At 38.6% G+C, this 27,474-nt stretch overlaps 1 protein-coding gene across 1 annotated transcript in view; it reads left to right on the forward strand.

The window, feature by feature from the left end:
• Window positions 1-27,474, forward strand: part of ABCA4 (ATP binding cassette subfamily A member 4) — a 60,637-nt gene that overhangs the window by 11,828 nt on the left and 21,335 nt on the right. Inside the window, 17 exon segments of the mRNA XM_064719489.1 lie at window positions 350-547; window positions 3,077-3,166; window positions 3,550-3,790; window positions 5,236-5,375; window positions 6,465-6,581; window positions 7,350-7,547; window positions 10,679-10,884; window positions 11,701-11,877; window positions 14,287-14,509; window positions 16,232-16,453; window positions 17,788-17,992; window positions 20,304-20,402; window positions 21,353-21,577; window positions 23,947-24,124; window positions 25,425-25,556; window positions 26,164-26,303; window positions 27,253-27,390. Of these exon segments, the coding sequence (XP_064575559.1) occupies window positions 350-547; window positions 3,077-3,166; window positions 3,550-3,790; window positions 5,236-5,375; window positions 6,465-6,581; window positions 7,350-7,547; window positions 10,679-10,884; window positions 11,701-11,877; window positions 14,287-14,509; window positions 16,232-16,453; window positions 17,788-17,992; window positions 20,304-20,402; window positions 21,353-21,577; window positions 23,947-24,124; window positions 25,425-25,556; window positions 26,164-26,303; window positions 27,253-27,390 (2,929 nt within the window).

A 27,474-nucleotide genomic window follows, 5' to 3' on the forward strand; every position in this document is an offset into this window, starting at 1 on the left:
TCATTTGGTCCTGGGAAAATAATTTCAAGCAAGCTGCAGCTATTCCTCCTTAGCCACAAGGATGGGTGGCATGGCTTCACGTGTGCTTAGATGACTCACAGGGACTTTTGCAATGGAAGGAAAATCACTAATGAGAAGACAAAAATATGTCTGAAGGCAAGGTGATCTAGCATAGCATCAAGTGAAGGTGATTCAAGGGTTGATGCTTCAGCTGACCACATCTCTCTGCCATTCATTAAAATATTAGCAGGGGCTGATATCAAACTGTCCACTTTTGATAAATTTTTAATTGTTCCTGAGCAGTATGCAAGTTTCATAATAATAAGTAAAACACTGGTTTTGTTTGCAGTTCGCCTATGGTGTCCCTAGCTTGACTCTGAAGGACATTGCTTGCAGTGAGGCCCTCCTGGACCGCTTTATTATCTTCAGCAGCCGAAGAGGTCTCCCTTCTGTACACAAGGCCATGTGTGCCCTGTCCCAGGACAGTCTACAAAGAGTAGAAGATGCCTTGTATGCAAATGTTGATTTCTTTAAGCTATTCCGGCTGGTAAGTATTAACACAATTAACTCTGCCTTATGCTGTCTTTTTTTTTTTCCCTTAAATTTCATTGCCCTTCAAGATTTTTTTTTTTTTTTTTTTTTTTTTTTTTTGGTACTACATCACCAATTTTCTGAGTGGTCTTAGTTTATTTACCCCTGCAAATGTAAGGTTATGGATGTGTGATTGTTAACCTACCACCAGCAGGACACCAGATAGTTCTGAGTATGTTTTGGAACGAAACAGATGAAATTCACAGTACAGCAGAACTAAGAGATTCAAATGCAGTTCTTAATTCAAAGTTTGTGTTGAAATATTATCTGGTCTTTCCAGTCTGTGTAGCCAAACAATGTGTGGCAAACCTATAGGGAATCATGAGGATTCTGGAAATACTGGATGCAGCCCATTCTGTCTTTGCTCTGTCCAGCATGACAGAATTTTACATGGCAGTCAAAGTCACAGTGCAGCTTGAGCTGGTGTAGCCATGTGAGCCATTTTGAAAAAGCCAAACCAAACTCGGAAGTTGTGCTGCCTTTAATCTTCTTTCTATAGAAGCTTTTCCTTACTCCTGTTCATTTTCTTTGCCCTTCTTTGTGTTCCTGTTTCTACTGTGACTTTGCTATGTATTTGCCACTTCTGCAGCCTTAGTTTAGTATGGCAATATTATGGCACTCTATATATATGTATAAACATGGATTTAAAGTATATAATAAAATAAAAATTCTATTAAAAATTATAAAATGGCATAGTTTTCTAGTATTTCATTTGTATTCTGCATACTGAAGTGATACTTTCAGAGAACTATTAATAAAGGCTCCAAGGTCTCTTTCCTCATGGCAGCAATCTTAAATGTCCATCACTGTGTATATATCTTTCATGTTTGTTTTCCCTATGATCATGCTTTGCATTTTTCAACACTGAATTTAATTTGCTGGTTTTCACCTTTAATGTGATGTCATGAAACCATCACATTGTCAGTTTGCTTTATAGGAGCAGGCAGGATATATAAAAAACTCCTCAAGTTGCATAGGAAGTATTGGTCAGACTCTTCTGCCACAGCAGTGTAGCACTATGATTAATTTAACATGGATTTTGTTCAGCTGTGATTTTCCCAGAACTGGGAACAGAATCTACCAGGAACTGCACTTGACACACCAGCACAACACTGTTTGATTATTGTAGCATTGATAGTCAGTCAATGTGCCCATGTGATTTTACCAACCCTGATAAGGATTTGTAGTCAGCTTCTGAGAGACGCTCTTTTCTATTCCTAAAAATATATTGTCTTATGTTTTCATGTATCTTATGCTTGTTGGAAGTAGCAGAGAATTAGTACTACAGTATTTCTAAAATAGATTTTTGAGGTATTTGAGGTCTTCAAGTGAATATTCACAATGTACTGCCCAGCATTTTTTACAGGTTTACAAACCCTGTTCCTCAGAGTTTCAAAAAGACCAGGTTCAGGCAGATGCTCCAAGAACACTGTATAATCTTTGCACAGACTGGTTCTCCTTAGGGGACAAGGAAAAGTGTATTTTGAAGCCCTGCATGTATTCTTCCTGCCTGAATGTCAAGTGACAGATCAGAACATGCTAACATGAGCTTTCCATAAAAGCTCTCGCCTTTGTGACTCCCTGCCAGGTACCCACACAGTGCAGCTGTCTTCTGCTTTCTTAGCCACCTACTGACTGAAGGGAATGGCAGGCAATCAGCAGGGTGTGTAGGCGTATTGGGGAAGGCTTTTTAGGGGCTTGTCTCATTAATATCACAGTCTAGCTATCTACAAGTCCAGCTTTGTATTTTGTTGTAATAGCAGAAGAAATGCCTGAGAAAGCCTCAGGAGTGCCAGCTCCAAGTGCATATGTGATTCTTTAGACAGCTGACAAAGAAGGATGCAGTGATGCAAGCAAAGTGGTATGTGACAGCATACCATGGTGTCACCTGTTTCTTTTAAGTCACTGATAAATTAAATGTTAACTTCTACTGAAAAGGCAGTTTGGTCAGTCTGAAGAAGCCTGGGAAAGTAATGGTTTCTCTCAGGTTTGACAAACACTGAGGACCAGACTGTCCAAAATCCAGGAGTTTCCAAAGTATAAAGTTCTACAAATTATTTACCTCCGTGGCAAATGCAGACTTCTGTATCAAACCTTAACTAAATTTGGAAGTCACCAGGAGTCTGTATATCTCACTGGAAGAATAGCCTCTGTGAGAAGCAGCCTCTCAAATGTCCCAGTTACTGCAGACCTCCTCCATCTTTACACCTTTTGTCATGGTGGGCTTAGATGAGCAGAACAAATCCCCAGATATATTTTAAGTGGCCTGTATTTGTTTCAGCCTTATATTAGAAAGAACATTTGCACAGATTTCTGCGTGTCTTGCACATGGGTACTGGATTTGTGGCCCCATAAGACAGGCTTATAAGATATTGTTCCAAATAACTCAAAGAATTTGAGCTACAGAGATGCCATTTGGATTTTCTTCTCATTGTTTTAACTGTTGTCATGCAGAAGGTTGTCCCTATTTTTTATGTATTCACAGCTTCCCTCTGTGTTGGACAGAAACTCACCAGGTGCTGACCTGAAGGCTTGGGGGAGGGTGCTGTCTAATGTCTCCCAGGCAGTGCAAAAGGTAAGTGGTCTAATAATAAATTGCATCACTTTTCTGTATAGCTCATAGTCCCTTTTTTCCTTTGTTGTTTTTATGTTCCAGTTACCTGCTTTACCAGAAAAAAAATTAGAATTGTTGGGGAAGAGCAGATTCCTTAAAAATTCATTCTTCTCTCATTACAAAATAAATGTAGACACAAGCATCGACAATTCTGAAGTGTATTCTTTTCTTCAGAAAAGATATGAAAGAACAAGAACTGAAAATGGTGCCTGTGACCAGGGCAGAGGAGATGAAAGGATGAGGTTCTGACTGCATTTGCACTTTACCTGATGGCACAACTGTGACCTCACCAGATGCTTACTTGCCTTGAGGGCTGCCATTAACCAAGCCTTGTCTTACTGCAGCTGGCCAGGAAGCCAAGTGTTCAGGACCTTTTGAGGGTTCTGCAACCATTTGTACAAGATGGAAGGCCAGAATCCTTGGGCACCTTGGTGAGTTCCCTGTCAGATCTTTTCTGTGGCTACCCAGAAGGAGGTGGATCCAGAGTGCTTTCCTTCAACTGGTATGAAGATAACAACTACAAAGCTTTCCTGGGGATTGACTCAACAAGGAAGAAATCTGGTTATCTTTATGATAATACAACCAGTAAGTTTTCCCACCAATCCATTAAGAAACTCTTGACAGGTGCACCTTATGTTCAAGTACTAGCATAGAATCTTGCTTTTATAAATAACGTTTTAAAGCAGTTGATTTAGGAAATTAGAGCCAGGTGAAATTATTTTACTCCATACTTGCTTCATAGCTGGAACCAGAGAAGCCCAGGACTTGACAACTGACAGAAATACCCATTTTTTTTTTTAATATAGAAGGCGCAATCATAGCCATGGTCATAATTAAGACTGTTCCTCTGTTTTATCTTCTATTATATGCTACTGATATCAGGAAGAACAAGATGTTCCTGAAGAAGGTTCAGGAAAAGACAGTATGGCATTCTGGAATTACTTTTCTCCAAAGTATTTTTCTAAACTTTATTTTTTCTCCTAACTTGTTTGATGGCCTTGGGCACAGGAATTTAACAATCTCTCCTTTCCAATAATAGTCAATTTGATACATGGTGGCTGTTATTTTCCTGCATAAAAGTGCATCTATTTTGTAGCAGTGATGTTCTACAGCATGATTACATTTTATGTAGAAAATATTTCAATTTACCAATTTTTGTTGCTTTTATTTCCTCATTTTTAATTTCCTCCTATTGTAATAGGATATAATGCAAAGAACAACCAATTTTTTACCATTTGTTATTTTGTCTTTTTATTATGTCCCCTTCTGTTTGCTAGTTAGTTTTTCTCTACACTGAGCTCACCAGCAGTTTTTTCTGTACTACCACTCATGTTATAGCTGGTAGCTCTGTGTCCCTTCTGCTATGATAGATATGATTGCATGGTGACAAAGTACAGATGGGCACTTTGCTTACAGAGGCTCCTACCTTTCACTGTTTGTGTTAGTACTTGGCTCTGCTTATGCCTGAGACTTCCAAAGAGGTCCAGTACTCCCTCTCTTCAACCAGGAAACAAATTAATTGAATGCTGTCCAGGCAAACTAATTACTTCATAGTGTAGGGGTAAGATAAAAATATTTATATTAAAATATTTAATTTTAAATTATTGTAGGATCCAGTTCTGAACTGTTCCGGAGTTCAACGTCCAAGTCCACAGGATCAGCTTTGTATTAATAGCAGCTGCAATACAAAGGAGCTAAGTTATTAGGAGTAAAGCAAATAAAGCCCAAACTGCTTAGTCAGTTCTGAGCTGTCTTGTTTCCTTCCATTTGAAATACCATGTAAATAACAGCAAATTTCAAATGGCTATTTATGTTTGCTTTTCCAATTTCCATAGCATATTTTACAACTCAAATATCTACTTAATAGTCTTTCTGTCCATTCAATCATTGTACTTCTGCATTGCAGAATGTGCTTTCACTCATTCAGATTCAAAATGTCTGTGCTGCAACTAAAAAGCCCTGCAGGATGTTATGTGTGATAGGATTTTAGTAGGGTTTTACATAAAGACTGTCTTTCTTTCTGTCTTTAGCACCCTTTTGTAATGCATTGATCCAGAACTTGGAATCAAACCCTTTAACCAAAATAGCCTGGCATGCTGTGAAGCCCCTGCTGATGGGAAAAATTCTCTTTGCTCCTGATTCACCTTCTGTACGGGAAATTGTAAAAAATGTAAGTTTTGAAATACAAAAGTGTACATTTCTAAAAAACTGTATCCCAAAAACATCTTTTGAAAAACAGTCACCAGTGACAGTCAGCCTAATCAGATTTTCTTCTCAAAACTCCATTTGTTCTGATGGTCCTGAAGGAAGGACAGGTACTGTGTTAAAAAACAGGAGACAGGTCTTCACTGATTCATCCCATCTTGGTCCATGCTTCATGGTTTGTCCAGCTCACCCAAGCAGCTTTTTGTTGGCATGATTCCACATTTACACCAGTAAGCATAGTAATATTTATTTTACAGAGGTAGGAACATGAGCAGCTCTGTGCCAGTGAATATTTAAATGGAGCAACTGTGAGACTTAGATAACCTTATTGAGAACTAACACTGAGATATTGCAAACCAATAGCAACATCATGGTTTATTATTTCATCTTTTGAATGCATAAAGAATTTTCACTTCATTAAAATAGGATGGAACCTGGACTCTTCAGCAAAATGCTTGAAGTTGAGTGAAATTAATCTGAGCAGTTAATCAAGGTTGCATATGACCCAGGTTTTGGCCACCTCAGAAGCAGCAATTCACTACTCCAGAGATCTGTACAAGGCACAAACTGCTGCTCAGATTTCACACAGAAAAACATCAGATTTACAGCAGCTCAGCATTTCAGGGCTTAATAGCATAGCTATGGGAGTATCTGTCTTTTCCAGCTGCCTTCCATTCATTCATCTACTAACATCATCATCTTCCTTTTTAGTTCTTAATGGGGAGAGATAGTCAATGGGAAAATTCTAGATAATTCTACCGAAAATCTGAGTATTTTAAGGAATTGAAATTACCTAGGCTTAATGTGCAATTGTTTTTTCCATTACATATACCACGGAATTTTATCCTAAGTGAATTTGATTCTGTCTGGATTTTATGGATTCTTTTTCTGATGGTTATTAAAATTTCTGCTATTTGAACAGGTTGGATAAGTTTTGAAGGTAAAAAATACAGCTAAGTTAGAGGTTCCTCTGTCACCAAATCCTGGATAGATCATAAATTCTGTCTATCTCCTTAGATTTCTAACATTCTTTTCTGCTGTTTTTTTTTATCAGGCAAACTTCACTTTTGAGGAGCTTGAACGCCTCCGGTTGTTGACCAAAGCTTGGGAGGAAGTAGGACCTCAGCTGTGGCACTTCTTTCAAAACAGCCTGCAAATGAACATGATCCGTGTATGTTATAAATTATCAATGATCCTCAGTAAGAGCAGCCTTTCACCATCTTTTATTTTTATTCATGGAGAAGACAATTAATTTTGAAAGGTTTGGCCAGCAGCACAGCCTTTGCAGCAAGGAAGCTGTGGCCTTTAAGGCTGTTGGCTGCTGGGCTTGGTTTGAAGGCAAGTCATAGATGCATTACAGCATCCCTGTGGCAAAACCTCAGATCTGGGCAGTCAAGAGTCTGGCTAATGATTTCTTAATAAAGGCAGCAATTGCTGCTTCCCTGCCTCCCAAAAATGTCTTTCAAGAACAGACAACTTGATTTTCTTGAATTCTATACAGGCAAAGAAGGCAGTAAAACTATACTTTTTCTGGGCCAGACAGAAATTTATTTTGGGATATTGTTTACTTCTGCATCATTTAGATTTGACTTTGATCAGCTGCAATCACTACCTGTAGTTAAAGTTTATAAAGCAGTTCATACTAGAAAAATACATTTGATTTCCTCATTTTTCTGTTTTGTATTAGACATTTATAGCATTTGTCCTCTTGCTTGTAAGGAAATAATGCAATAAATAGTCAAGGAAAGATTTCTTTTCATCCATTCTTCAGCTCACACATCCAGTTATGCAATGACCCATTTGTAAAATTGATTCTTTAGCATACCCTTTTGTCCTTTTTCATGTGTTGAAAGAGTTGTGGAAATGGAAACCTTTCCATTTCCTAAACAGGGCATGGAAAGACCCATCATTGTGACAAAGCTGTCATATTTTTGTTCAGGACTCTCTGAAGCACCCTACAGTGAGGGACTTCCTGAACAGCCAGATGGCTGCAGAAGGATTCACTGCAGAGCAAATCATCAACTTTCTGCACAGTGGATCTTCAAGGACTCGGGAGAAGGGAATGCCGGACTTTGACTGGCGGAACATCTTCAGTGCTGTAGACCAAGTTCTGCGTTTGCTCAGTCAGTATTTGGAGGTAAATTTATCCCTGCCCCTCTAGTTGTAGAGGAGGTCTTAAAACCAGTTAGGCTGTACTGGGTCTGTGGTAACAGACAAGAAAGTTAAAATCATAAAACATTTGTTTGTTTCAAGTTGAATCTCATTATTAAATCCATGTATTTAGAATAATACAGTGGCACAAGTACATGAATGCTTAGTATTAAAAAGAGTTCAATTTGATGGTCTTCAAATGCTTTATTCAAAATGCTGGTTGAACACATTTCAATGTTGAGAGGCAGAAAGTGAATGCAAAACTTCAAAGAATTTGTTTTTTGTAAGTATTAATAACCAACAGGCCACTAATTTCAGCAAGGTCAGGAGCAGAGGAACAAATAGTTCTTTGGTAAGTCCCCTTGCAGGTTTTTAGCACCTGATCAAAATTCCATTGAAACCAATGAGGGAGTTTCCACTTGTTCTGTGGTCACTTCTGACAAGATGTCTGTCTTTCCTGCAATCTGTACCTCTTTTCTCTAGCAAGTTGTTTTCAGTGGTGCCTTCTGAGGATTTTTGAGAGAAAATTGGTACCAGTTATAGGCAACAGGACTAAGCCTAACTCCTAATTTCAATCTAGTTCAGTCTAAAAGACCATTTGTCCCTATCAAGATGGCAGGAACGGAAAGTTTATCTGCCTTCCTACAGCTAGTACAAGAAGGAACAATAAAGGCTTTGCACAAAGGTCTGCTGATTCATTTAATGATCTTTTTGTATCATGTTAGCAGAATTATTTCTTGTCAAACTGAGCTAAATATATTGTGTGCAGCAGGTCAGTGCTGGAACATCAGTAATACCAGAACAGTTACTGTACCTGGTAATAGATCTTTGTGTCCTAATGTTCTTTCTAATGAGCTTATTCTTTAAAGTCTGCTGTTTACACAGAGTTGTAAGCACTTGAGAATGATTTCCCACTGTGCCAGACACAATGGCAACAAATAGCTCCCTTTGGGGAATAGCCGGCTCCTTACCTCCATAGTATGCAATGAGGACAGTGTGTTGCCAGCACCTGTCTTTGGCAACTCCAGGTCTCTGCTGCAAACTGTGATGCAGCTGAGAATCCCACAAATTATGCAGTGGCTGCTCCTCCTCACCACCCCAAGAATTTCCTGTTCTTCCCTTTGATTACCTTAGGCCACAGAACTGCTAAACTATTAGTGAGAGCTATGCAGTCACTTCTTGATGTTTATTATTTTCTGGTTTTAACTTCCAAACCTGTTCTTATTATTTTGATTTCGGTTTTCCCATTTTCATTAGACCATTTTAAATTGTTAAATAATTACTGGGAGCAGATTTGAAATAAATTTCCCCAAGTAGCTGAAGAATTAACTTTGATATAGTGATATTTATGAAGATACAAACTGAGTTCAAATTCACTGCGGGATAAGAAAAGCCTAGGTAGAGCATACAGCCTTTGTTTTGAATGCAATTCATGTTAAGAGAAATAAATTCTAGCTTTGGCTCATAGATTACTATATAAAATGTCTTCTCACTTTCAAACTGTGTGAACTATTGCAACACTCCCATCTAGCCCTTTGTTCTTATACAAGCTTTGATTTCACTCTGCTTATGGAGAAGATCTACAAGCATTTGTGTTTTGAACACTTGCAGCTTCCTTTACTGGACCCCTGGACAAGAGCCTATGCTGCTCCTCAGCCCACTCCAGGCATTGTCTGTTCTGCAGTGAAAATCTAGACAAGTTCAGTTGCTGTCACTATCATTTGCCAGTATCATTCTCACAGATTCCCCTGGAGAACTGTCTGAGCTTCTGCAGCTGAAATAAGTATCTTGAAAATAATTCCTCTTGAAATAGAAACAAGTAATCCTCCAGACCCTGCAAACTTCCACAGGGTTTGCTTTGCACTCACTGCCGCTTTTGCAAGAACTAAACTGAATTCCTAAACTCAGTTAACACCATGTGAGATAAATGTATCCCAAAAAAATTAATGCAATATGATCCATCGCTATGATTTTCTTTCTCTTCTGACATGCAAAGTTTTCTGTCTTATTTTCCTTTCTGGTATGAAATTCGACATATTTTAGTTTTCTGAAGCAAAAGGGAAACTGAACACCTACAAATACTAGGAAGAATAGAGCCACTAAATAGTGTTATCAATTTAAGCACTGTTCTGTTGTGATTTAAAAAATATATTTTCATATAGATCCCATTAAGCTGTTATAATATAAGTTTTAAGGGAAACATAGCATGATTTCTCACAGGGAAGGGTTAAGTAAAGGAGTCTTTAAGATTAAATAACAAGTACCAGTATGAGCCCTTTGATGTAGACTAATTTTTAATTATTGGCTTGCAAGAAATGATCAAGGAGATAAGATCAAACAAGTTAGCCTGTTGGAATTTTATGAAGCAAAGGAATTCAAAAAGTATCTTTCCAATCTGGGTTTAAATACTTCTACTCTCTGTTAATATTTTGCCAATTCTGAGGGGCAGAAGCTAAAATACAAACATAAATTTGTAATTTTACAGACAACTAATGCTAGAGTTTATAGCATTCCCAATCTTTTTTTTTGCAATGTCTGCTAAGTAGGACCTAAATGGAAGAACATAAAGGACTTAGGTTTTGATGGATTTTTGTCTTTTATGGGCATTGATAAGAATACAGTTTGTAGTAATGACAGAGACCAAGAAAGAAAACCTTTTTTTGAGATAGCCAATAAAAATGACTCATTAACTTAAGTCAGTGGGTAAATCATGCGTCAGAATTCAGCAGGGACATAATATGACCAGTTAGATAAATCAATTACTTGTCTGGTGTTACATAGGAAGGAATGTTGAAATACCTAAGAGACATTTAAATTTAAATGTATGCTGTGACATTTCCTAGTGCTTCGCTTGACAAAATGCTTTTCATCTGAAGTCCACAGCCAATGTTCTTTTCTTACAGATCAGTCATCCTTTAGCTGTCTAGTATTCACTCAGGCACTTCCTGGGCTGAAGAAGGGAGGAGAGAGTCAACAATAGTTTCAACATAAAGCTGAAAATAAGAGTTTCAGTTGAACCTACTTTCCTTTTCTGTTTTCAACCACTGCTGTTTGCTTTAATGTACATCTCTTAGTATTTTAATCCCATGCAAGTTTTCTCTTTGTAATTATTTGTAGTGTTTGACCTTGGATAAATTTGAAGGTTATCTTGATGAAACTCAGCTGACTCGTCAAGCCCTTTATCTGCTGGAGGAAAACAAATTATGGGCTGCTGTGGTTTTCTCAGACTTAGAACCTACAGCCAGCAGTCTCCCACCACATGTGACGTACAAGATCCGAATGGACATAGACGCAGTGGAGAAAACAAACAAAATCAAAGACAGGTATTTACCTGAAAGGGTTTCTCAGTTCTTGCCTGCCATAACATAAATATGAGAGACACAAGGGTGTTGGAATCTGTGTTGAATACATGTGTAAAATCCAGCTGTATTTGTTAATAGTTACAGTGTAGTGCAGTGCAGAATCCATCTCCAGTTACCAGATGCTAACATAAATGGTATCACTCTTGTGACAAGCCAGGCAGTAGGTAGGTGCAGGAATACAAGGCAAAGGGATAATTCTGCTCAGAATCTGTTCAGTAACCTGCTTCAGTTTATAGATGGCCCCACCATTGGGAAAGACAGACTAGGAAGTCCTGCATGGATTGTGACTCATCTCTCCTCCACCTGGACAGCAGAGCTTCTCTGCTGTTCCTCCTCAAGTCCCCACCAAATAGACTCACTTAAAGGGATATAATTTCTCAGGACTGTCTACAGAAGAATATAATGGTATCTGGTAGTTGCAATTCTAAATACAGTTATTTCTATTCTAGAACAGTTATTCTGCTATGGTTGACTGAACACATTTCAATGTTGAGAGGCAGAAAGTGAATGCAAAACTTCAAAGAATGGGACTAATTTATGTGCATTTTAGGCCAAAATTGCTATTCCAAGTCAGTGTAGAGAAAATAAAAGGGAAAAAAAGAGCCTTCTACTTTCTTAAGCAATATGGTCTGATAGACCAAAGTCTAGAAAAGACAACTCCAGGCGGTGTCCCTACAATTTCAGTTGCTGTGATTAATTAATTAATTAATTTGCCCCACAACCCTTCCCTAAAGTCACTGCTTACCCAAATAATTTCCATGTGAATTTTCTTTTGAGGTACTGGGATCCTGGTCCAAGAGCTGATCCTGTTGATGATTTACGTTATATCTGGGGAGGTTTTGCATATCTCCAGGACATGATTGAGCATGGGATTATAAAGACCCAGACCAGCACTGAAGTGTCATTGGGAATTTATCTGCAGCAAATGCCATATCCATGTTTTGTGGATGATGTGTGAGTAAAAGCAGTTTGTCTTAATTCTATTGAATACTTGGATTGCGGGATGGTTTAAGATTCTCAAGTACCAGAATTAGCCCTAAGTTATGAATGTCCTAAGGTATAAATGCAAGAGTAGTAACTGAGACATAGCTGAATTAATTTGTTTTTTTCCTTATCCTGTCATAACTCAGACTCCACAAGCCACCTTTGCCAAGATTCAACCCCTAATCCTAATCCTAGCCTTTGTTTCATCCAGTGTCCAGGCCTAAAATGAACTCAATACACTAGCCCCTTAAAAGCAGCAGTTTTTTTCCAATTTCCTTCCCTGTTCACCATGTGCTTGCTCCAATGCTGCAGTCTGTGATACTGCTGCTGTTCTCTTATACTTTTCACTCAAAAAAAAAAAAAAAGGCATTAGAGGAATCTTTTCATAGTTTTGTCCATGTGCTCTGACAGCAGGCAAATGCTACTACTTCTGATAAAAGCAAATTGCAGACACATAGATTGGCCTGTCATTCCCATCACTCATTATATGTTGGTCTGACAGAACATCACCCTGGCAAGCCTGCTGTCTAGTTTTTCTCCACTGAGAATATTGCAGAAGCAGAAACCCCATCTGTGCAAAAGTTCTCTGAAGCCTGCAGTGGCCACAGGCAGTTCAGGGTTGGTGTCCAAGCTCAGTGATGGCCTCTGCAGAGATCCTGCTCAAGTGAGGCAAGAGCATCCTCATGGTAACCTGTAGGCTGTGCTGTGCCCAGCCTAGTGCTGGTTACCTGTATCCATCCACAGGCAAAACTCAGTGTGCCCTAGGCCATAGCACAAAAGCATGGGTTTGTTTCTCCAGACTAGATTGCTTTTCAGGACATTTTTGGTGAAAAAGTGAAGATTTTCCCTTTGTTTTGAAACTGACTTAGCTTTGATATGACAAAAACTTAGTTCTGTAGGGCTCAGACTTAGGAAGCTGAAGACTTTGTGTACCTTGCCTTTAGCAACTGTGAGCTTTTGGCCTCTAAACAATCAACACTGGATTCCCCAAACCCCATAATACATAGCAGTGTTAATTAGTAGTATTAAAGTGCACATATAAGGATGAACAAGTACCCTGGGAGCCTGAATAATAAAACCATCCACATCAATTGTAACTAGGGAGAGGGAGATGTATTCCCTCATCTTCTTCACCAGATAACTCCCCCGGCACAGCAAGGCCATCAGTGCCAGGGAGACATTGTTCATGTTAGCATGTTCCCAGACTCAGCAAAATGAAGAGATAAACAGTGCTGCTGACAAACTGTGTCCTGTACAGGACCTTGTTAAAAACTCCTGTAACTATTGTGTGCTTAATAGAAAACTGCCTCTGGCTCAGCCTGCATTGCGTGCCAAGGGCTGTGGTGAGTTGGCTGTGAGTAGATGCCAGGTGCCCACCAAGCCTCTCTACCCTCTTCCTCAGCAAGAAGGGAGAAGAAATTAAGATGGAAAACAACTCATAGGTCAAGATGAGGCCCTTTACTAAAGTTAAAACCAAAAATAACCCAAAGATTCATTCACTATTTCCCATCCAGCAATGTCCAGCTGCTTCCTGGAAAACAGGGATTCAGCATGCATAGCAGTTGCTTTGGAAGACAAATGTTGTAAATATCAAATACTCCCCCACTCACACTTTCTCCTCCTTTTCCTTTGATTTTATATCTGAGCAGACACAATATGGAATATCCCTTTGGTCAGTTTGGATCAGCTGTACTTGTTGTGTCCTGTCCCTAGATTCTGCTCACCCCCTTGCCTAGTGGTGAAGTGGGAATGCTGGAGAGACAGCTCAGATGCTGTGCCAGCACTGCTCAGCAGCAGGCAAAACACTGGTGCATTCTCAACACCTTTCTAGCTATCCATGCAAAGCCCAGCACTGTGAGGGCTGCTGTGGGGAAAACTAACTCCATCTCAGCTAGATCCAATACCCTGACTCATGGTTTGTATGAATTTCAGCAACCTTGCTTTTAATGACTAATTTGTTTATTTCTCTTGTCAGTGAATCTTTGGAGCAGAAAGACAGTGACACTCCCATATTGTTAACCTTAATATATGTCTTGAAATATTCTTTGTAGATCATAGTAAAAGCATTATGGAAATTCACTGTGAAGAAAGATGTATTTTCATGAGGCACCAAATATTTTGTAGCCTTCAAGAACCCTTAGAACCTCTTTGTAAAATAGAAGTAACATTCATCTGTCTCATGGGAATGCAGAAACCATTACTTTATTAATATTTAGGATGCTTGTGAGGTTTACTAGTGACATGCTATTGATGTTTGGACTGAGACATTACAGTTCTGTATCTAATTGATGCACTCTTTCCACTCCTTTTCCTTTTTGCTTTTCATCTAATATTTCTCTGTTTTACCTAAATTTCATTTATTCCGTCTTGCTTTGGTAGCTTCATGATCACCTTAAACCGCGCCTTCCCCATCTTCATGGTGCTGGCTTGGATTTATTCAGTCTCCATGACTGTGAAGAGCATAGTGCTGGAGAAGGAAATGCGTCTGAAAGAGGCCATGAAGAACAGGGGCATAACCAACGGCGTGATTTGGTGCACTTGGTTCCTAGACAGCTTTTCCATGATGGCTGTGAGCACATTGCTCCTCACAGCTCTGATTATGGTAAGGATTGCTACGCTGAAACTCACTCTTGTGTTTGCACTCCTGATACCAGTTTGCTGTTGAGAAGGAATAGTAGCCATTGACAGGGAGCTGTGAATGGTGGAGGCCCGTCCTGATCACAGCACGTAGCAGGCACATTCTTCTAAGCAGACCTCATAACAGCATCAGCACTTGGCAGAGACAGAACAATAAATGCACTAGTAAAGATTTATTGTGGGATCATAAAAAATACATCAGGCTGGTTACTCTGTATATCGTATTTTCTGTAGGCAGATGCAGATCTCCCAATAAATAATAATAATTCACTACATGTCATTAATTATTAATATCCATTGCTTCTCTGCTTAGAAACTGGGCAACTATTTCAATGGAAAAAGAGACTGCAAGGACAGAACTTTCAGGAAAACCTAAAAAAAAAAAAAATCCACCTTTTGCTCCAGTAATTCAGAATTACTGTATTTTTGTAACTTTTCAGGACACTTCAGATGTTGTCTCTGGGGACTGCCTTTTGTCTCCACTACCTGAGAACCAAGATTTATATTAAGAGCTTGCTGCTATGTTTTATCATATAAATGTATAGCATTTTGATAAGGAAGAATGCCCTTGCATCTTTTCTGATGTGGGGAGCTGGTATTGGTACAAATACATAGTTAGTGTTTAAGCTGCTCTGTCTTACCAGCATGTCCTGATGAGTTGTTGTAGTTCCTGGTGTTTCCATTGCAGTTTGGGTGGATAGAGAAAGCTCACTTTATTTGCTACACTGGTTTAATTAAAAATCAGAGGGTAATTGATATCAGAGAGGAATGTGCTTGTACCTGTAATTCACTTTCTTTCCCATATTTCACTATGCCAGTGTGAGGCACCTTTGTAGATATATTCTTATGAGACATTGCATTCCTGTTGATAAAGAAATCAGTCTCTAAGGCCCAGTGGGATGTTGCAACCATGCTGAGACCTATTTATAGCCTGAAAGACCTATTTGAGCATTATATAAATTGACCTAATAAATAGGTCTCAACATTGGTTTTAAAGACTACATAGATAATTGGCAGCAGTCCCTGTTCTTCTTGAGAGAGAAAGCATTTAATCCACAAAAGCTCTAATGAAGAAAGGTCAATAAAAGTTCACCCAGTGGGTCAGTTAATACACAGGGATCTCTGAGAAACTGCACTTGGATTTCTCAGATGTGATATACTTCTGTTTGAATAACATCCATGTGCAGAAGCTTTATAATTTGCCTGTGGTTTTATTGTGGGTTTTTTTAAAGATGTGTTTTGTAACACTTCCTTACATTGTCTTTTCTGTACATCAAGCAAGTGGATTGAGGGGATGGTGTGAAGAGATAAATGAAAATTGATTGTAATATTTCAAATAGTTTTATTTAAAATACATGAGTTTCCAAGGGGGCTTATCTTGCTTGGAATCATTTACTTGTTAAGACAGGGACAGAATGTCTGTTTTCAGTCAGTTATAAATTTTGTTCATTTTGTTGTACTAACCTGAAGTCACAATCCAAGAACAGGGCTAAAGTTAGATGAAGGATTTGTTATTGTAATGACTTCAGTTGTTGAAACTAATACCTGGAAGAGTTAGAAGCCATATTAGATAAGAAAGACTGGCTTATTACTCTTTACCTGTTACATGTCAATAGCAATTCTGACCTTTCCTGCTAGCAGAAAGGAGCAATACTTGTAAATATTTCTGTTTTCCTTTTGCTTGCAGCATGGACAAGTGCTACATTATAGCAATCCACTTCTGTTCTTTCTGTTCCTACTGACATTCACCACAGCCACCATAATGCAGTGTTTCTTGCTCAGCACCTTCTTCTCCAAAGCAAATCTGGCTGCTGCCTGCAGTGGAGTCATCTACTTCACCTTGTACCTGCCCCACATCGTCTGCTTTGTCTGGCAGGATCGTCTGACTGCTAATCTGAAGATCCTAGCAGTAAGCCTTTCACTGGTTCCATGGCATCTCTGCTCCCCTTCTCACAGTCCATATGTGAATCACAAAGAATTGCCCACCTCTTCCTCTTGATTTTTTTGACTCAGGGAGGGAGACCCCTAAATCTCTCTTAAATAATTAAGGATTGCAGGTGTGGAAGCCTTTAGCAGGCCTAGTTCAAGAGATATCTTCATAGCTTTTAGAAAAGCCAATAAATTTATTTTATTTTTTGAATTCCAGGAAATTAGCATGCTAAAATATTTTAAATGTTTTGAATATTTCCTTGTAAGTCAAATCTAACTTCTGTTATGTTTAATAAATATGAAGGCTGTTCACAAAATAGGAACAGTTATCTTTCTCATGTACTATAACCTACTTAACACCCTATGTCTAAGCATAAGACCTCAGGTTCACATTCCTTCTTTGCCTGAACCATAAAGTTAGGAATTGAACCCCAGTGCCAAAGTTCTGAGAAATACCTTTCATCTAATGAGTTGTAGACATTCTTCATGCAGTTGGTTCTCTTCCATTTTAGGTAAGATACTTAACAAGTCAGGGGAGCTGAAAACTTCTTGCTGTTTGAGAAGGAACCATGATCTTATAGAATTACTCAGATTGATTTTTTGTTCCCAATGAGTCAGGAAGGAGAGCAGATGTTTTGAGTCCAGTGTCCCCATTTTGACCAAGCATTTTAACAGCGTAGGTAAAGGAACGATCTTCTTCTTGCACTGGGAAATATAAGGAAAAAGAAAACAAAACACTTCTAAAGCTGTAACTAAGTGTATAAAGTTATAAATGAAGTATGAACTACTGGTTTATTAGTTTATTGTGTTAGAATCAGCTAGCAGACATGACAGGGGAAGCAGTTGTAGATTTCCATATCACGATCATCTGGTGTACATTCTGTCATGTTACTCATAGTGGCCCTGCATCATACACTCAGGAAATACTTTGTTTCACCTAGATAATCAAAGGTATACCCTGTAAACTTCTAGGTGCACCTATAGTATTTTCCAAAAAGACATTAATGAAGAAAAAATTATCTATGAGAGTTTCCTAGTAGTTAAAGCAAGTACAGCCAAGGTTAAATTCGGTCTATACTGAATAATACTGCTTAGAATTGCAGAAAATTAAACATTACAGGCCAATATAAAAGTGAAACAACTTTTCTCATGTCATTTTTTATGCAAGGTTTAAAGTCTAGTCCCTAAAAGTCAGAGGTTTTTTTGTTTGTTTCGGGGTTTTTGTTTTCTCCTTGTGGTGGGTTTTTGTTTGTTTATTTGGTTTTGGAAAGTATCCCCCTGTCAGGGCTGAATATCTTTTTTCCTTTATTCCAGAGTTTGCTTTCTCAAGTAGCTTTTGGGTTCGGTACAGAATACTTGTCACGCTATGAAGAACAAGGTCTTGGCCTCCAGTGGGGTAACATCAGAACCAGTCCCTTGGAAGGAGATGAATATAGTTTTCTGTTTTCCATTAACATGATGATTTTTGATGCTTTCCTTTATGGAGTACTGTCTTGGTATCTCGATAACGTTTTTCCAGGTACACCAGTTTCTTATTCATACAGAGTAGTGGTAGTTGCTGCAACCTGTGTTAGTCTAATCAGTCTCTGCATATTTCAGTGGCAGAAACAGGTTGTTTGACCTTGTAGACTATGAATCTTATCCCGTTTAGCACTCCTGGTTTATTAAGGACTTCCACTTTTCCCCTCTTTCTTTTTTCTCTCTCCTGTTTTATTCCTGAAAAGAATGAAGAAAGAAGAATAAAAAGGAGGATGTGATTTCTAGTCCTGTTTTATAATTTAAATAGAAAATAAATCTACAAAAACATCATCTGTTAAAATCCAATTTGTGTACATACTTTTCTTTTGAAGAGTTTAAACCATTTCTAGTGAGATTTCTTTAAATTTTTAAAAATATGGATTTGACAGTAGATTAGATTTTCTAATTCACATATCTACTTTGGCCACATTATGCAAACTGTTTTTTAAAGGATGGCACTGTTTCCTAAGACACATGCTGTGTCATTGGCAGTTGTGAAAGTTCCTGTGTGGATTTATTTTGTTTCTAAATGGAAGTCATGATTCTAGTACAAAGTCACAGAAGGACTTTCTTTGTTATCAATTACAAAATTCTGGAACCTTCTGTGGGAAAAAAAAGATTTGTTCTTCTAGCTTAAATGGTTATCTTCCTTCATATTTAATATTGTTGCAATATAACTGCCAACTCTTATGCTGTACAAGCAAGTGAGCTTTCTTTTCATCAGTTTGTTACTGCTGCATATGAACTGCAGTTCCAGAAGGTGTTCTTGGCAGATGGCTTTTTTCTTTTTCTTTTTTTCTTTTTCTTTTTCTTTTTCTTTTTCTTTTTCTTTTTCTTTTTCTTTTTCTTTTTCTTTTTCTTTTTCTTTTTCTTTTTCTTTTTCTTTTTCTTTTTCTTTTTCTTTTTCCCTTTTCTGTAACTCTTTGTTTAAAAAAAAGTGGACAATTGACTATTTGCATGAACTCAGCAGGAACTAAACAATAGAAATTTCTTCATTCATGAACAAAAATCAAATTTTTTTCTGTCAGCACTTTACACAAAGGAAGCATCTTTTAGGCTTCTAGTTAGTAGCTTCACTTGCTCCCAATATTTTCTCTGTCTTGTCTTTCTGCTACTCTCTTTCAGTAGAATTTCTCTTAGCATTTCTCTGTCACACATATGCAGCCCTGCCAAATCAATGCTGTACTACTTGAGGTTAGTACAGGAATTCCCTGGATAATTCCTTGAACCCTCTGGTTCTTGTCCTGCTCACGTCTGCTCAGAAACCAGCCACCCATTGGCACAATGGCCCTTTGGCTATTCAAGAATTCTGCTGCATAACAAATTTCACTTGGGTTTGCAATCATCCTGAATGAGAAGCTGGTTTTTTTGGCCACCAGTTTCAGAGGGGAATAATGCAGTCCATAGGAAGGCAAACTGTTTGTGAATGCAGACAGAGCATTTCTGTGCATGAATAGGAGTACAAGTGGTTGGCTGAAACACAGGTAGTTTTTAATTCAGAAGTAAGCAGACACTTTCATAAGCTGTGGTTTTCAATTAATAAAACTGACCATCTTTTTATGAGCATCACAGATCCCCATGTCTGTTTTGAATAAGTAACACAAGGCAAGTAACATCTTGGGTTACAAAGGTGCCAGTTTTAAACATAGAAGCTCAAATTTCTGCATTCTATAAATCAATATGATCCAGGAAAACACTGTTGACTTCCAGTAAATCTGGTCTGACCTGCCAAGAACTGGTGATGTTACTGTGCTGTCTCTTATCCAAACTGAATTAACCTGTAACTAAAAAAGCCCATGTTTGTTTAAGAAGAGGATTACACTGTTGTCACTTTTCCTGAAAGTCTGTGTGCTGAAATAACAGTCAGAGTGTCTTCTTTCATTACCAGTTGTAAATTCAGCCCCAGGTAATAAGTGTAAATTTAAAAAGCTTTTCAGTCATGACAAGCCTCAAGTGTTAAATGGGCATTAAAAGAAAGTCCCTGAGTGAGGCTAGGATCCCACCTTAAGCAGTGAGTTGCTGCCTGGTTGGTAAGGATTCAGGGCATAGCTTTATTCTGCAATTAAACTACTTTCTACTTAAGACAAGGTAAGGCAAGTCACATTTTCGGGATATTTTACTGCTGTCCAAAAGAAAAAAAAAAAAAACCTGTTAACAAAATCTGTTCTATCAGCTGCTTGGTAGATGGTTTGACCTTCTGATATGCAACACTAGGACTGCAAGTGTTTATAATTAGATTTTGCTTAGATGAATTTGTAGCTACTGCAGAATGGGGTTATGAAGTGCACTTTACCTACTTATTTTTATTTTAGGGGACTATGGGCTACCACAGCCCTGGTATTTCCCTCTGCTGGAATCCTATTGGCTTGGCTCCAAAAGCCCAGAAGCTGAGAAAACAGCAACTGCTGATGGTGAGTTCTTTTAAAACTTTGTTTTTTAGAAATAACTTCACTGATCTGCTTAAAGGTGACTGCATAATATTTCCATTATCTGGAAATATAAAGGTGAGAGACTGCCATACACTGGGAGTCTTGGCAAGTGCTTTTGAACTTGGAGTGGTGTGCTGTCATTAGAGTCATTAGAGGTGAGTCACTGTTCCATCTGAGAGCATTTAAGGCCTGGCTTAACAAGCCACATCAAATCCTCACTCTGTAACCAACACCTCTTGAGACATTCAAGGAGTTCTTACTGCTCAGTACAATATCCATGAAATGTTAATCTTACACTGAGGTTCCCTACTTTTTTAAACCTGACTCTTTTCTAGATAGTTTGACACTCATTTGAGTCTGTTTACTTTCTGTTTCTAAGCAAGATCATAATCTATGGCACCCTTGTACCAACGTGAACAAGCTCAGTAAAGAGCCAGCAAGCTGATTAGGAGCTGGAGCATGTCACGTACAAGATGCTGAGAGAGCTGTGTCTGCTCAGCCTGAAGAGAGAAAGCTCAAAAGAGCTAGACTTGTCAGATGTGTCTAGTGGAAGGATGAGAGGCAATGGATATAAGCTGGAAAACAGGAATTCAAATTCAATATAAGAAAAAAGTCATTACCATGAAGGTAGCTAGAGCACTACAACAGATTGTTCAGAAAGGTTGTGAAATCTCTATCTTTGGAGATAGTTGCCGTGATCTGAATTGGCCATATTTTTTGAGGATTGAACAGGAAGTCTTTGGAAGTAATTTCTGATCTAAATTATTCTATTATTATCTCAAGTAGCCTGATTGTGCTGATTGTTATTTCATCCTGTCTTCTACAAAGCCCTTGAAAAGCTCAAGGCTTAGGGCTGTTTCTTTTTCCTCAAAATACCTCTAGGGATCTTATATTTTTGTTAACTAAATCTTGATTACTTTTGGTTTATATAGAAAAAAGTCCAGAGTCAGAAGGTTGTGTGGATCAGAAGACCATGGAAAGGGAAAAAAATGAAAACAACTCAAATAAATCTGAAGAACCTGAAAAAACAGAAGAAAAGAGCGACGGCCAGGGGAAGAAGGATGGTAAAAACAAACAATGTAAACACAAACGAGAAAAAGAACCCGGCGAGCAGGGGAAGCCTAAGACAGATGTCCAGGACAAAGATGAAATTAATAGTAAGGAGAGAGAGCAACCTGAGTATTCTGAGATACTATACTCATTGTACCTCATACCAAACTAGGCATAGCAGTGATTGGAGCCAAGACACAAGAGCTAGTAGGGACCCAGTAGGTGATTGCATATAACTGCCAGAGCTAAGCACGAGAGAGACATTGACTCTTATTTATTCCTCTACATTCATCATCCCTTAGAATATTTTAGCCACTACACTTAAGACAGCTGGCTTCCAGAAGAGCTCCTTAACTTTTTTTAGCATACAAATGCAGGACGTTTCTTTGGCAAGTTAATTTTCTTGCTGAGGGAAGCCTCAGAGCCACATACATTGACTCTTTAAAATTAAACAGAGCCATGACTTCAATAAAAATACACTGAGGGGAATGTTCTTCCCTCTTAGTACCTCCCCTCTTTTATTTTTTTTTTCCTATCTTTAGTGTGTTTTACATCAATAGGAAAGGGCTGGTTTCAAAGGGATTTATCTGAAGCGCTCTGTCTGTCTGCAGCCTTTTCTGATGCTGACATTAGCCATCACCTAAGAATTCCTGAATGACCTGTCTTGTTTTCAAACCCCAATGTCTTCTTTTGTGGTGAGCCAGAGGAGTTTTCTGTATGAGATGCTCAGAGGAATGCATGTGGATTCTGTAGCACAAGTAACTGCTACAGGCAGCTCTGAGCACTTTCTGACTCTCTTGAAAAGCAGGAGATAAAAGTGGGGTCATCAGAGCTCCTCACGTAGGCACTGAAAACATGCATTCAGGGTGAATGGAAACAGGACAGGACTTCAAAGGAAAAAGACAGGCTGAGGTTAAAGGTTATTTCAGCCAATCTTCTCCTAGTACTGCCTTATCTTTTTGGTGCTTTACTCCTTAGTTCCCAGGTTCCAGCTGCTCCACAGCCACAAAGGAAGGGCTTTCTGCCTGTCACTGCACAAAAAAACCAAACCTGTCTTCCCTTTCAGCCACCCAGGAACTGGGAGGCATGAGGAGAAGCCAAGAGCAGACCTAGTACAGTTCAATGACAATGAGGATGTAGGATCAAAATAGAGAAGTATGAATCACAAAAACGGGGAGCTCAACCTTCCACCAGTGTCCTTCAGGTGATGCAAAGCAGATACTGGGGGAAATCATCACAGAATTTGCCTCATAACTTGCCAGTGAGTTTTCCAGACAAGATTATGACACATGTAAAACCAAGGAAGGTGCCTCAATTGCCAGTATATGGGTAACTATCTAGCCAGACTCCATGTGAACTTTTGTGAATAAAGAGATGTTTGTATTTGTCCCAGCAAGGTAAATGGAAACCTAGATTCTTTTCACAAGTCAAAAGGAAAGTTACTCATAAAAATAATTTTATTTAAAATAGTGCTACTCATTCTCTATTGATTATTACAATAATACATGTTCTCTCATGTAAAACAAATTTGGAACTTTTTCCTGAGTCCTGCTGGTGACAATAATGACAGTCACATAAGCTGCCGGTGGATGTGGGGCTGGTTTTGCCCAGCTGACATTGGCTGCTCTCCACACAGGCCTGCTGGGTACTGAACAATTTAAGTAAACTGCAATTGCAAAATAACCCTTCTACAAAGCCTAAAGCATTCTGTGTAAACAAAAGTGGACAGGGTCTTTAGTTTCAATTTCTCAACTCCCATAATTCACACTGCCCAAGGGCTTAATTTACTTCAAAGGAAGTTTGTTTTGTCTAGAAGCTGGTGCAATAAAATGTCTTGATGATGCTATTTGCAATAATGCATTTTTAATCCTGAGAGAAAGCTATCTCATGTAGTGCTTATGTTAGGTACTATCTAAATCCTGACCTGTTCTCAGCAATGGAGTAAATTTCACCTACCAGGATTAAAGGCAAATTTTTTTGTTGTTGTGTTTTGTTTGTGTTTGGGGGAGGTTTTTTAAGCATCATGGTCAAAGAATGCACAGCTGGGCAGATTATTTGAATGGCAGATTTCAGCCCAGCTAGAAAAGCAACCTGCTGCTTGTTTAATGTAATCTCTCTGCCTATCTAAGTATTTCCAGAAAACAATTCCCAATAATCTTCCTGCTACACAATGAGAACAGAAAGCATGTTCAGTTTCCCCTGGCCCAATGAGTTACCTCTCCACAGACCACCACAATTCTGGGCTCTGCTTCTCCTCTCATAGATATGAGGGTAAATCTAAATAAATTGCACTGCACTTAGAAATCTGGCCTTAGTTTAGTACTGGTGCGAATTGGAGAATCTGGCCTTGGAACACAGTTATTATGCTGGGTATGTGCTATTGCTTCTGCATTTACTGATGTGTTTTCATCATCAGAACTAGGATTAAAACAGGTGCTTTTATTCTCTTTTCATTTTTGATTTCTTGCCTTTCAAGTAAATGCCTTCTTTGAGCCCGAGCCAGCAGGATTGATTCCAGGAGTGTGCATTCAGAATCTGGTGAAGATTTTTGCAAACAGGCCCAAACCAGCAGTAGATGGGATAAATATTACTTTTTATGAGGGTCAGATCACAGCCTTCCTTGGTCACAATGGAGCAGGAAAGACAACTACCATGTAAGTCTCTTCTTTTACAAGAAGCAAATCTAGGGCAGTGCTCTATTGCTGGGGCAGTCTTTTCTTTCACTCTTCCCTTGTCTCTCTACCACCCCTGCAGCTGGCTTGACACACAGCATTAGGCCTTTTCCAGACAGGGAAATGCTGCCCCTAGGCATAAAGGAGATATTCTGGATTAGTTAAAGCCCTGGGAGGGAAGTCATGCATGACACAAACAAGTGAAAGTCCAGAGGAAAGGAAGCAATTCTGTCCCCCAGAATCCATTTCCCATGGCCAAACTACCATAGGTGAAGAAAGAGAAGGATTTCTGGTTGAAAGAAAAAATTTGCAAGCCACTACATTCCACATGTTCTTGGTTTCTCTGACTGGCTCTAGGTCAGTCACATCTATTGGTCTGTGTTCAAAGAAGTATAAAATACAGGCCCTCTTTAAATAAAATGGCTGCATGCATGCAAGATCCATGTCCAGGTTAAAATGTTCCTCTAGTCCTAGAAACCAAGCATCCCAGGAAGCTGGACTTCAAGGATGTTTAATTTTCTTCATACAGAACCTTATTTGGCGTGATAGGATTCATTGGTGAACAAGACCTTTTATAAATCTGTGACAAGTTCACCAAACGTTGAAAGAATTAAATGTATTTCATTATGACTTCTCACAGCAGAATACTTTAGGATTTTTCAATTAAAACACTTTTATTTCAAAAGCACTTTAAATTGCCTCATGATTTTTTAAATTGTTTCACAAGGAATATGTTCAACCCAAAGTAAAAGCATCCTAATCTGCTGAAATGTTTTGTAGTTTGAGGGGGTTTATTCTATAAAAACAAATTTTTTTATTGCTTTAAATTTTTTTAGACTGAAAAATCCACTAATCACCCAAATCTATTAAGAGATGCCACCCATTTACAACATAACATTTGGTCTTGTAGTTTACAGAAAATAAAGATTTAGGAGATGAGTCAGCATGGCCAGAGACCTCAAACCATTATTCTTTTTTCATCCTACTGAGCCTACTGATTTTAGACCCATTTATATCTAGGGGTGTTGTAACATGCTGAACTAAAACAGTTTCTTGATGGAAGCCAGAACCATCTAGACAGTTGTATCAAAAATGACATTAGCAGATCCATCAGATTCTCTGTAGCACATCAAGAGTGCTTACATGCTTTCCACTGGGGTGGTTTCGTCAAGGCCTATGGTAAGAAGTCATCATGCTCCACCTAGTGGAATCATGTAATGTAGCTTCCTTACCTAGCACAGAGAGACAGGAGAGGGGGCGTTTCCTCATTTTGTTTTCCCAGGTCGATACTGACAGGTCTCTTCCCTCCCACGTCTGGAACTGTGCTGGTTGGTGGCCTGGACATCCAGACTCACATGGACTCCATTCGGCACAGATTAGGGATGTGCCCTCAGCACAACATCCTATTCAACCAGTAAGTGTCGCTCCATATTTCCTTCAAGGAGAAGCATCCCAGTCTGCATGTGTGAGAATCCCCAATGCCAAAGCAGGAGAAATCTCCTGCATCATTTCACTGGGAACGAAGTTTCTTAGGAAAATAACACTGCTCCTGGTGTTTTCTTTTGCATTGTAGGCTAGCAGGAGTTATCCTGGAGGCTCATGCACTATAATTTAGGACCACTAAAGCAAAAAACTCCAAATTGACAGTGCAGTAGCAGGATATTTTTATGCTCATTTCTTACTACCATTCAATCACTTACTGCCTTCTCTGGTGATTTCCAGCTTCACTTCCATTAGTTTGTGTTTACCTCAACAACAGACTCTCTTACATTTTATTCTTATAAATGGATGGTTTGATACCTGCTATACCTGTTCCTTTAGTAGCAGGTTCTGCTTTGAAAAGGCAAAGAAAGAGACTATGAGCTCCAAGTGAAGTGTGTTGATCCCAAAGAAGATCTTTTAGGGTAATGCAAACTCTCTTCCTTTAGCAAGATAAAGCTAGAGTGAATTTATTGCTGCTCGTGAATAAAAACAGTTTATTCATTTAACGCGCCTTCCTGCCTTTTTGTCTGCTGTCACAGCCTTACTGTAGCAGAGCACATCTTGTTTTATTCTCAACTAAAAGGAAGATCCAGGGAAGAAGCTGAGCAAGAACTAGAAACAATGCTGGAAGACATGGGCCTCACCCATAAAAGAAATGAAGAAGCTCAGAATTTGTCAGGTGCCCACAAGAATTTTCTAAGATGTTTAGTCCTGCTGCCTTTTCTTTGTCTCTCATAAAATCATGGAATGGTTTGGGTTGGAAGGGATGTTAAAGATTATCTAGTTCCAACCCCTTCTCATGGCCAGGAACACCTTCTGCTAGACTAGGTTGTTGTAGCCCCATCCTGGCCTTTTGGCAATTATTGATCAAGTTACATATTTGAGGCCATATTCTGACATATCAGTGTGGACTGGGAGGATGCTTTCTTTTCAAGGAGTAAATTGATCTGTACAAATAGTAAAGCTGGCACAACCTGGCCCTAAGTTCTATGTCTAATAAATATACAACAAATTCAAATATACTTGAAGCTATTAGTTTTAAAATAATATAAATATATGTATAAAAATTGATTAATATAACAAGCAAAACAAAATAAAACCTCCTATTATTTCAAGGCAAATGAAATACTATACTGTCATTCTGCCCCACTGTATGGATCTGTGCTCCATAGTACTGTATTATTTGGTAGGAGTAGTTTCTTCCATGCTGAAGGTACAAATGCACATAGTGTATTTGAATAACTCTCACTTTCAGATTCAAAGGCTGATTTGAACAAACAGCCATCTGTTATTATACTACTTTGTCCTGATTGCAACTCTAAAAATAAAAAGTTGGTTAGTTTCATGAAAGAACATGAAAACCTCATATCTTCCTGCTTTTGTTTCTGGCAAGAAGCAGAAAATGCGATGTGTAGATGGAAAATATGTATTATTTATATATGTATAAACAACCTGGTTTGAATTTCAGAAGAAAAAATACTATTAATTTATCTTTGCAGAAATGTGTCTTAGGATGGGTTTAATTTTATTTGTAGCAGTTTGTCTGCACACCAAAAAGCAATTTTAATTACATCCCTATGACTTATAGAACTTATCTTATGCTCCTGGCTGTGTTTGTCCTCTGGTAGGTGGAATGCAAAGGAAACTGTCTGTTGCCATTGCTTTTGTGGGTGAAGCAAAAGTGGTAGTCTTGGATGAGCCCACTTCTGGAGTTGATCCATATTCCAGGCGATCTATCTGGGATCTTCTGCTGAAATATCGCCCAGGTAAGATTTGAGAATAGAAACTGTTTGATTTTTTTGGTGGGATTTTTTAAACTTGTCATAGATGCAGTATGTGCCTCCTGTGTA

Source organism: Zonotrichia leucophrys, chromosome 8 (genome assembly GCF_028769735.1).
Source record: "Zonotrichia leucophrys gambelii isolate GWCS_2022_RI chromosome 8, RI_Zleu_2.0, whole genome shotgun sequence".
NCBI lineage: Eukaryota > Metazoa > Chordata > Aves > Passeriformes > Passerellidae > Zonotrichia > Zonotrichia leucophrys.